General features: G+C 39.3%; 1 protein-coding gene across 2 annotated transcripts; it reads left to right on the top strand.

Annotated features, from left to right (window-relative positions):
* The first annotated feature begins 4,894 nt into the window (after positions 1 to 4,894).
* On the top strand, positions 4,895 to 10,769 carry LOC306938450 (uncharacterized protein). Of its 2 annotated transcripts, XM_079522630.1 has the most exons (5): positions 4,895 to 5,181; positions 6,441 to 7,199; positions 7,348 to 7,414; positions 7,811 to 7,977; positions 9,167 to 10,769. In XM_079522630.1, exons 1-5 carry the CDS (start codon positions 4,986 to 4,988, stop codon positions 9,262 to 9,264), a joined length of 1,287 nt encoding a protein of 428 aa, XP_079378756.1. In that variant the 5' UTR covers positions 4,895 to 4,985; the 3' UTR covers positions 9,265 to 10,769. The 2 variants fall into 2 exon arrangements, with proteins under 2 accessions (XP_079378756.1, XP_079378755.1); XM_079522629.1 differs by having other exon boundaries at positions 7,811 to 10,769.
* Positions 10,770 to 12,404: the final 1,635 nt, after the last annotated feature.

Raw genomic sequence — 12,404 nt, 5'->3', positions numbered from 1 at the left:
TTCTCAGACAACGACACCAAGTGCGGCCTCTGAGACAGCCCCAAGAACCACAGCTTCTCAGATGACGAAAATTGTGACAGCCGCGAGTCCCACAGCTTCGCAGACGATGACAAGTGTGGCTTTGCAGACAGCCGTGAGTCCCACAGCTTCTCATACAACCACAACAAGTGCGGCCTCTGTGACAGCCGCAAGTCCCATAGCTTCTCAGACCACGACAAGTGCGGCTTCTGTGACAGCCGCGAGTCCCACAGCTTCTCAGACCACGACAAGTGTGGCCTCTGTGACAGCCGCGAGAACCACAGCTTCTCAGATGACGACGACAAGTGTGGCCTCTGTGACAGCCGCGAGAACCACAGCTTCTCAGATGACGAGGACAAGTGCGGCCTCTGTGACAGCCGCGAGAACCACAGCTTCTCAGACCACGACGACAAGTGCGGACAAGACTACACCAATAACTAGACGACAGACTACACCAATAACTAGACGACAGACTACACCAATAACTAGACGACAGACTACACCAATAACTAGACCCCAGACTACACCAATAACTAGACGACAGACTACACCAATAACTAGACGACAGACTACACCAATAACTAGACCCCAGACTACACAACAGACTACACCATTAACTGGACCACAGATTATACCAATAACTACACCACAGTCTTTGACAACAACTACATCTCAAACAACTACCAGAACTCCATTAAGTACAACTCTTCAAGCTACCATGATTCCAACAACTTCAACTATTAAAACTGCAGCTACCACGTTATCAACCACAACTCCAACGTCTACAAGTGCAAGTCCACCTACTGCAACTACAACAATATCTCAGGCATCCACAACTCCAACAAACACAAATATGGTAAGGAATGAATAGCCTACACTATGATTTTAGACAAACAAATGAATTTATATATTTTAACATGTAGAATCCAAAACAGGTAACATGTATAAGCCCAGATTTCAGTTTTGGCAAAGTGGTGAAAAATTCACCCTACAACCATTTTCTGGGTATGTGGAATCTGTTGCTTATGGCTCATAGTCATGATGGCGTGCCGCGTTATCGTGGTATTCCTAACACTCGCATTGGACACTCACTGTTGGGTTGAGATTTAGCGTAGGGTCCATTCCACTTCAACATTTGAGAACTGTCTTTCTTGGCAAGTCACAGACATGTACATGTGACTATATATTTTCAAATAAATTTCCATTTTCAGATCTCAGCAGCAACAACTGTCGCAAATCCAGACACCACCACTGCAGAAACCGATCGTCCACATACAGTAGTGGGGTTTCTCATAATAGATTTTCAGCTCAAACGTGTATTTATCCCAGAATACAACAATCCTAACTCAGCTGAATACCAAGAGCTGGTTGCTAATATCACTTCAGAGGTAAGAAACCACAAGGAACCGTTCATTTCAAATGTGTGTTGTTGTTCTTTTCCATATAATACTAGAGATTCAAAATTAATGTATCTTATAGGTTTCAGAAACAATAATAACACTATATGTGTTTCCTTATTATTTAGCTTAACGAAGCATTCGAAATGGCATATCCAATGATTTTCCTGGAGCCGTTCTTCATAGAGTTATCGTAAGTAGTTTAAATATTCTCACACATGCTTGGAAATGTATATGACATACTTAAATTCTGAAATAATTACCAATACTGTGACTAACTCACATATTTTGTTTCAACAGGCCGAGTTCTGTCAATGCAAAAGGGAAGACGTCTGTCATACAGTTATCGTAAGTAGTTTAAATATTCTCGCAGTCTTGGAAATGTATGTGACATACTTCAATTCTGAAATTAATACCAATACTATCACTAACTCACATGATTTGTATCAACAGGCCGGGTCATCTCGATGTACAAGCCAATTTGACCTTTATTAACCCATATGTGGTTCCTAATGCCACCTATGCAGTGAATTCACTCGAAACAGCTATCAATGAGTTAGTTGCATTCCTTGATATCAAGCCAAACAGCATCAAAGGAGGTTAGTGTCCTTCACATGAAATCACATCTCTGTTTGTTGTACTGGTGAAATATGACCTGAAAATAAGTGTTATGTTGATGATGTTATTGCAGGTATCCCAAATACAAATCCAACTGTAACACCAATAACAGCGACACCACCAACTATAGTAACGACGTCGACAACTACACCAGCACCTATAGCCCCAACAACTGATACACCAGCACTGATAGCCCTGACAACTGATGCAACATCATTGAACACAAACAGAGCTACGACTATGAGAAGACCCCTCAATGTGTTCACATTACTACTCTTCTCATTTGCCTACACTGCATTAAACAGACTGTTTTAGAGATGGGATACAAAATCTAAAGAAGATAACCCCTCTTTCATGAAGATTATTAACACTGTTAATTTTAAGATTTTCTTTTAATGTTAAACTAATTAATGCACTTGTTATGCATGTACACGTACAGTAAGGATATATTTACTTCATATTGATCTTGAACACTATGCAGAAAGTTTAACCCTCAATGCACTTTCAGAATTAAAATATTTATTCAGAATGAGAATTGATTTATTTTGCCAGGTATGTTTGCACATAATGAGGACTTGGGCTTGAAGAGCTTGGTCCAATTTATATGTATAGTTTCATTATATAGATATTCCACTGTTACGTTCTTAGCTTACGGTACGCATGTTTCATGATAAATGCTTTTTATGTGATGTATTCCCATGCTTTTTTGTTCTTGCTTAATGTAAATCGCTCTGGATTAAGAGCGTCTGCTAAATGCCTAAATTGTAATTGTAATGAACATATACAATACTACTGCAGGTCTGCAGTAGGATTGTACTTTTTATTTATTTTAAAACTAGAGACCTTTCTGTTTGCTGCTGCCCTTGCTTGAGTTATTAATAACTCAAGCAAGGGCAGCAGCAAACAGAAAGGTCTCTTTTCTTTTCTCCCCTGCACTGTAACTGTATCTATTCATTTTTACTTATTTTTGTTTTATGCATCCTAATGACTTTTATAATTGTATTATTGTTTAATTTTTTACTTGATGTTTTGTGTAAAGCACTTGTTGTTGAAATGTGCTATACAAATACAAATGTTTACATGGTACTGTACATTCTCATATATTATTCTGCAGTATAGAGGTAATAAAGCACATGTGGATATGGATAAATAAATATTGCCTATTAGGTCTGTATTCTATGACCACACATATCAACATGATGTGATTTATCACTCCGTAATCAGTGTTGCTGATGTGAAGAGAAAGTGTAATGAAATGATATTGACAAATAACATGCAAAAACTGCATAGTGTTACGACCTGGCTCTTATCAGTGGTGGAAAGTAACTAAGTGCAAAGTACTGACATTTTGAAAAAGTAAAAGTACCTCAAAAAGTACAGTAGCCGGGGTTCCAGCCTCTTCTACCCATTTCAGAGGCAAATATTGTACTTTTACTCCACTACAATTATTTGAAAACTTTAGTTACTATAGTTACACAGCAGAAAGCAAAGCATTTGTTTTGTTTTTTTGTGGGAAAAATATTTATTCTGTAATGTAATGTTTTGTAAAAGTACAATATTTGGATCCGAGATGTAGTGGAGCAGATGTAAAGCTAGAAGAGTAATAATCCTCGTGAATCGCCATAATCCTCGCGAATCGCCATAATCCTCTACGAATCGCCATAATCCTTGCGAATCGACATAATCATCCACGAATCGACATAATCATCCACGAATCGACATAATCGTCCACGAATCGCCATAATCCTCACGAATCGCCATAATCCTCTACGAATCGCCTTAATCCTGTACGAATCGCCTTAATCCTGTACGAATCGCCGTAATCCTGTACGAATCGCCGTAATCTTCTACAAATCGCCGGATAGGTCCAGAGATCATTTGTACCAATTTGTGTGAGATTTGGACAACATTTGTAGGTGGAAGAGCAAAAAGTGTGTTTTGAAGAAAATTCAAATTTGGAGGAAATTCTTTCCTGGTGGAAATGGTAATGGCCTATATGGGGAGATGCGTCATGACCCACGGAATCCCACGGAAAAAGACATTTTGATTTTACGACTTACGGTTCAAGAATTATAGGGAAAAACGTAAAGTGGGCTATTATAGCGCCACCATGAGGCCGACTGATGTAATTCCTTTTCAATTAATTTTCATAATTATTGTGAACCTCCCTCACACGTCTTGTGAATATGGCGCTTATGGTCTCAAAGGAAAAAAAGACTTAAATTGGAGCCTTAATTAGTCTTCGATCTTCCCATTACAAGTCTATGGAGAACTAATTCATTAATATCAATTATACAAAGGATCTCTTGGCAAAATACAAGCACACGATTGCTGAGGAAGCCGGTCAATTTAATATGGCTCGAGTGCGTGCGGCAAAAACTGTGGGAGGAGTAGTGCGTCAAGTCAAAGTATCGCTCATTTACAATAACAATATTCTGGTTGCTTGGAAATTGTCAAGTGTCAAGAATACCTCAAAATTGTACTTAAATATAGGCCTACAGTAGGCTAGCTAAAAAGTAAATGTTATATAACTGCAATTAAAACCCGCACAATGCATGCATAATCCTATTTAGGACAGAATTATATTGAATTTGAAGCTGTTTTACTTTTAAAATATTGAATATAGCCAGCCTACTTTAACTGTAGAACTGAGCTGCAGCACGTTAACTGTAGAACTGCACAAGAAGAAGCTCATTCTAAAGTAGGCCTATATCAATATGAATGTCACAGTTTCTTTTGAAATATGTATAATAGTAATATAATAGTATAATTATATTATACAATTACGATGTCTTACATGTTATAAAGGCAAAAATATACCCTATGCTTTCAGGCGTTTGGTAGTGACGTTGTTTTTGTGTCATTCTGCTGCGTCTCATCAGGCAGCAGTCACCACAAAAGAGCAGCTTTGCAGCTTGATTTATTGAACATTTAAAAACATTCAGTTTAATCATGAGTTCCCTTCAAACACTGCAATCGTTGATCAACGAGCGCCTCTGTGCGGCAGCTGAAGACATATTTGTGCTCGTTGAAAGAATTATAACGGACTATGAGGAGAAAGCTTTATTCCACTCCAAACAACACATTGAGCAGCCAAGCAGAATCCTGGATGTGGTTTCAAAACCACACCTCAAACTGCACAGAGCAGGTTAGTAACACCACTACCATGAAGCTTCAAGCCAGTTTAAACGCGGGTTTTCATTTAAACCATAATAAGGAATGGTCCCGTGGAAAACAAATTCCCATAGGCTTGTTTTCACACATGGTAACTGGTAAGGCATGCATGGGCAACTGGCGGCCCGGGGGCCACATGCGGCCCCACCTTCACTTAATCTGGCCCGCAAGGTAATTAAATAGGCTATTGGAATACTGATATACTATATTGATTTCAGATGTTACAATTCCAAACATGCAAACATGACCCGCTTTAATTACTTCAGTCTATAGTAGCTTTTTTATGTTCAATGTATTTATATTTAAATTCATAAAGTTAACATATTCAAAATTAAAAGTAAAGTAAAGGCTTTTGAAATAACGAAAAATAATTCAATGATGCGTTTTGAGCTTGTAGATCTATTTTTGCTACTTTTGTGTCATAGAATGACAAAGTAGGGCATTAATTACGAAAAAAGTTAAAATATATTTTAACTTTTTTCGTAGGGACTTGGGGAGATAAGAGGTTTCTGCCCGACAGTATGTGCAACACGGCCCTCTGGACTATGGAAATATAGTGGCCCTCTGAATCATCAAGGTTGCCCAACCCTGTGGTAAGCGATGCCACGTTTAATTAGGGCCGTGTTGGTGTAGTGCAGTTTGTTCAAGCGCCCATGAGCCCACCATGCCGTGAAGATGCTTATTTATAAGTTGTGGGTTTGTGGGGAAAGGACTTTTAGGACTTATAGTATAGTAGTATAGTATAGTATTCAATGTTCAATTCTTTGACCAAAATAAACTAAACTGAACTGAACTGAACTGAAGTAGCCTTAGCCTAAGCCTAATATAATGCAATGTCTCTACACAATGTGGCACGACTTTATCGCTGTTAATGTTACCATTAACACGGAAATTAAGGAAGCAGCTATCTTTAAGGACTAATAATCAATAATATCTTCTGGTTGGTAATTGCTTGCCCGATGACTGGCTATTGTGGTATAATTTATGGCCATTTTGGTTTAAATTGTAGCCAGAGGTGAATACTTCTTATAACTGTCATGCCCCCCCCCCCTTCTTCATGTCAACTCGTCTCGATAACTACCAGGAAATCCACATCACTATTAACTGCACCTCCATGTAAAGTAATGTGTATGATCTTACAAAGGGAACATGTGCTTTTTGTGGAATGCAATGCCAGTTCACTCATTTTTAAATACATTTTATCTCTTTTATTTATTTACAATGTTTCTCTAGACGTCCTGCAGCTCCCTGACTGTGAACAGCAGACGAGGAGCCCCAGTCGGGTCCAGAATGAACCAGAGCCTCCACAGATACAACCAAATAGTGATGTCCACTGTCCACAGAACAAAGATGAACAGAAGGAGCTACTTCAAAGACCGGAGGAGGCTGATGCGTCCACACTGACGTTACTAGTAGTGAAAAATGAAGATTATGATGAGAACAGAGCAACTGTTGCGTTGACCTCAACTGACATGAAACCACAAATTGATATAAAGGACAATGGTGTGTCACAACCAACGAGCGACCTCCAGCATCCACAGATTAAAGATGAACAGGAGGAGGAGACCGATGGGCCAAGGCTGACGTTAGTAGCAGTGAAAAGTGACATTGATGACAAAATCGGAGAGACAGAGCCTGTAGCCAGCGCCTCAACTGAACACATGAATTCACAAACGGATGTAGAAGACTTTTGGACATCACAACAAACTAGTGAAGACCAGCTCCTCTCTTCACAGTACTGTTCTGAATCTGACACTGATGACTGTTTTGATTGGGAGGAGACCAGGGAAGCTCAGTTAGATTTAAATGCATTGAAAACACACAATGTGGAAGGACAAAGATTGTCTTTGAGCATCAATATGTCCCAGGACCTGGAATCATCAAAACAACCTCCATCCAAGAGGTGTCGTGGAGCAAATACAACATTTTGTTCTACAGATTGTGACAAAGAGTTTTGTAGACATGAACATCTGCAGAGGCACAGGAGGACACGTGAGAACCATTTTGTTTTGGTACTCTACCCAGTACTTGAATGTAGTGTAGATATTTAACTACATTTAATTTAACTACAAGTGAAAGTTTCTCAGTCTGAATTTGATTTAAAGTACTGGAATACTTACAGGAACTGTATTGTTTTCAGTGATGCAAACACTGCAGCAGAGACTATCACCAGCAACATCTCAGCTGTTTTCACCATCAGGGAATAAGTGAGTGTTCACCTTTAGTCACTCAGGCAACTATCAATTGTGTTCTTAGTGATTGTTTTTTTCTTTCAGAAATTTGTTTTATTTTTTATGTATCAACGAAACAACCTGAAAAAAGTCCAATTGCCCTTTTCCTTTTTTAAAGAAGTTGCCTGAATTGATTAATTTGATTAACCACTATAATATTACAACACAACACTGACAAAATAGCAGATGTAAGGCCTTGCAACGCATGGCATTGTGATTTTTCGCTATTAAAAAAAGAATATAATGTCAGTCCCACCAAATCGATTTTGTGTTACTTTTATTTAAACTGATTATCTATATTTTTTAAATAATTGTTTCAATTGATTAGTTTGAGTAACTATTGCACCCCTAACAGTCATCACTCTCTTCTAGCCCATCCCAGTACGCAACTCAGTCCAGTACATCAACTGCGGCCTCTGCAACAGCACAAGATGCTCCTAGAGTTTGGGAAAGGGTGCGACACTCGTCCACGATGCCCCGGGTCTTCCCAGACATCCCCCTACAGACTGTTCCCGTAGAGGTCGAGAGGATCGTCCATGGTATGTCTCGCAACAAAGACTTGAGTCCACGTCCGGTTGAGTATGCCGTGAGGATGTTCTTGTTCCTGGTTGACTTTGAGACATACAGGGGTTGGGCTGGTAATGTGAGCTGGAAGGGGAGTTCTGACAAACAGGCCTTGCCTAAAAACCTCACAACGGAGCTGAAAAGATGTCTAGCGCATCGCTTTGGTCCTCTCAAAAGTGTAGAGTGGAAAGCAATTCGTGACCGAATCAACGATAGACTGAGAAATCCGAGAAAGACGGATCCAAGACTTGATGGGGATTTCTGTAGTTATTATTAGTTAGGACTGTTGCAGCTAATGTGTGCGTGTGTGCGCGCGGGCGCGTGTGTGGACTATTTTGTTGCCCTACTTGTAGGATATTTGTGCTGCCTTCCTTCCCTCCCGACAAGAGCGCTACGTTTCCTCATTCAAGATTGGCTACTTTCGCCATATGCGAGGACACACACGTCCGCTTGTTATTACGTGGCAGAGCCGCGGAGAAATTTGTTATTATGAGGGTCGACTTAGAACTTTTTGGCACATTTTGTTGCCCCCCTCGGCGTGTTGCACTGCGCGCAGTGCGTATATACGTAGCGAGTGTGTGGACATGAGGACCATTTTCAAAAATTTCAGAAAAGATCATTTGAGTTATAGAGAGGTTTACAATAGTGTCGCAGTCCCAGCCCCTTTCATGACGACGAAATAATTCCCCATTCATTTGCCCCATAGACATTTCAAGAAGTATTTATTTAAAGACCTTAAAAGCCTCGAACAAAGCCAACTCGGATCGTGACAAATCATGACAACAAACACAATTATTTGGGCCGAACAAATAATTAGAAGAATAAAAAAACACTTTTTTTGTTTTTCTTCTTTGTAATTATTTGTTAAAAAAAAGGACAAAATTAGACTAGAATGTAGTCTTTTAAAGCGCAAATAACATGCATTTTAAAACTGCTTTTAATATTTAATATCATATTGTCTATGTCCCTCAAAGTTATTTCTAATGGTTTGATCCTCAATCACCACTGTCCTTGTAATTTTTTTCTGGACTTTGAAAGCAGTTTTAGCTGCTGTACCACAATGTCGTTGAGTTGGTGGGGGTGCTGATATGCGGATTATTTAATATTTGAGTCATTATAATACTGATGCTAGATAAAACCAGGCTTGTTTCCATTCCATGCCAGCTTGGAAAATCAACAATGGTGGACATTGTAAACAAAGTGGAAATGCAAATTTGGAACTGAAGACTGAAGAAGAGGAGGTATTATACAAAGTATGGTGACATTGATGACATCACGATGAGGACAAAATCAGTTGAGCTGTTCCTGAGAGCAAATTCCATTAAAGCACCCATATGATATGAACGCCTGATTGTTCTAAATTGGTTATTTGTGGGGATATAAAACACATATGGGAGCCCAAAAAACACAAAAGAAATGGAAAAAGTTGAATTTTATGTTATAGCAAACATATTTCCATGGAATGGGAGTATTGGAGTTATGCTGGACTTAGACTTAGTTGTGACAGTATGCCGGTGTTGTGTGCTGATTTTGCAATGTGTATATTCTCTGTGTTCATATCAGGGTACAGGTTTGTCCATATGTGTTCAAATATAATGTCCATGTATTTTCCAGAGAATCACTGTTATTTATACATTTTCCCCTTAAAAACCTGCACTATCCACATGTTTCACACAGATTTAATTTCATTAAATTTTACTATGTCAATTTTAAATCATATCACATTGAATGACCCAATATCGTCCATGTATGGTGATACGTATCATATCGCATATCGTATCATTACACCCCTAGCGGCAGTGGTCTCCCAAGCATCTGGTCTTAGCTTTCTGGAACTATTATAAATCTTTGAACCACTTAAACCCCATTACTTTGTTGACTGGTGTACCCTTCTACAGGACTCAAACTATGGTTAAAATCAAATCAACTGTTACCTGGACTGGTTACCTCAATAATTAAGTCTATACTTTTGTTTTGTTTCACATGTTAATGTACTGGGTATGATTTTGATGATGTAAAATATTTCTAGTATATATATATTTTTTGGTACTTGATAGTGTTATCGTATTTTAGATAAGTCTTTTGTGGACAGATGTTGAAAACTAGCACTGTAATGTTATGTAATTGGTATATGTTTGGCTGCCATAACTATGATTTTTGTCATTATTTTGGTATTCGTTATTTTCCACATGATTTATTTTCTACATTATTTGTTTTCTACATTTATATGTATGCTATTTTCTATATTGGGGTTCTACATATATGAATTATTTTGATAAAGTAGTATTAGTAGGTAAGTTCAATTGCATTGATGCCGTCATTTCCGGCACAAGGACCTTATATGGTAGACTAGAGTCACAAGACAGCTCACAGTCATGGTCTGTCTACATGCTGAACTTGAGACGGAGCATTTGTTTGTCGTGATGGAGCGTGTCACTTTTAAGGTTTGTTTTGTTGTTTATATGCCAATACTTTAAGTTATTTGTCAACCTTTAAGTTATTTGTTACATTTTATAATGAGGTTTATTGATCGTTTTATTTATTGTTTCTTTTCAGTCCCGATTGTTACGATGTTTGTATGGGTTCCTTATTCTTCATGCCCTTTGATTCACGTGCAGTCAGTGAGGTAAATGATTGTTATTTTGTTCATGAGCATTTTATTTCTATTACGTTTATATACTTTATGTATGTTCTGATCATGGTTTATTGTGTTTGTCAGTTTTGACGGTAGGCTTTGCAAGGTGCTTGGCATAAATAAAGCCTCCAGTATTCCACAAAACAAACTGCCTCGTTCTTCAAGATCAAAGGGTGTGACAGTATGTATGTGGGGTCCTTTAAGTTCAGCTTCTGAAATTCAGGATAAGGCCCTGAAGCAGTGTGTCTCAGTTGGCTCAATGTTCAGACCTTTGGCTCCCCTGGGCTCTGCAGGGCAAGCGGCCCAACAGGCCCGTTCAGGGATCGAGCTCTGCCTGTGTAAACCATAGATATTTAAAAAAATCACACCCGTGTGAACTGAGTGGTGCAAGGTCTTATATAGCCTGATCAGCTGTGGTCTGACGTAATGTCAGTGACCATAGTAACCATGCTCATTCTTTTGGGTCACATACATACACACACAGGTACTAACAAAGCCAGTTGTTGGAGTGGTTTGCACCACTCAAAAAAAAATCAGACCCGTCTAAAGTGAGTGGGGCTGTACTGTACTGTACTGTACAAGCCCGCCTCCCTGGCCTCTGTGTGTCTATGTTAGGCTGTGCAACAGTGACACCCGGAAAGGGCGTCTACCTTTATATGTCTATGGTGTAAACTAGCAGAAGATTATTCCAGACCGTCCGTCCGTTTGTCCATCCATCCATGTACAGCTAATCTCCGGCACCATTGGAATGATTGGCGTGAAACTGTGCGTGCACACTCCGTGGATGCCAGAGCAGAACCTCTCACCCAAATGTTTCACATTGGCCTGTTTATAGTGCCGCTTTTTGCTTTTGCATTTTTTTGACAATACTACAGACATCACACGCACATTCGGTACACATGATCTCTATAGTCATGTCATCAAGACGGACCTGTCTGATTTATCATATTTCACCATGATTGGCTAAGAAGACTTCTACTTAACCTAGCAGAGACCTGTGCTCTGACTAGCAAATATATTATTCTAGTTAAAGGGACATTTCACCCTTTTTGGCAACAAAATATATGTTAATGACGTTTAGAAGATTTAGAACACTTTCCTTGGGGTCTTTATGTGTGTAATATGTGGTTTTAGATATTTTAGCAGTGAGACCAGTGTCTCTGATGTCATCGACACTGGGCTCACTTACTTCCTAGACTACATGTTGTCTCAGTAAGACAGCCCTCTCCCTATCCACAAAGAGGGGCAGTGCACCAAAGCATTATGGGAATTGTAGTCCAGGAAGGTGAGCCCAGTGTCGATGACATCAGAGACACTGGGCTCACTGCTAAAATCTAAAATATCTAAAACCACATATTACACACACAAAGACCCCCAGGAAAGTGTTCTAAATCTTCTAAACGTCATTAACATATATATATATGTTTTTGCTAAAAGGGTGAAGTTTCCCTTTAAGTATGATTTTCTTTTGGTTTTCATAATAGTATGGCTCTGGGTCCTTATAGGATTAAATCATTATGAACTGCAGAGTATACATTAAAATTAAGTGATAGAATCCACACCTGAAACCAGACAGTGGCCTAGAGTGGTTAGAGTGTCCGCCCTGAAACTGGGAGGTCGTGGTTCAATCCCTGGCCAGGTCACACTAAAGACTGTAAAATGGGACCCAATGCCTCCCTGCTTGGCACCCAACGCATCAATGGGTTGGATTGGGGGGTCAAATCAACTAATCAAATGATTCCCGAGCGCGGCACAGCTGTGGCTCAC

This window comes from Electrona antarctica (assembly GCF_951216825.1).
Source record: "Electrona antarctica genome assembly, chromosome: 15".
Classification (NCBI taxonomy): domain Eukaryota; kingdom Metazoa; phylum Chordata; class Actinopteri; order Myctophiformes; family Myctophidae; genus Electrona; species Electrona antarctica.
The sequence above is the reverse complement of the archived record's forward strand: the minus strand, read 5'-3'. Positions and strand labels throughout refer to the sequence as shown.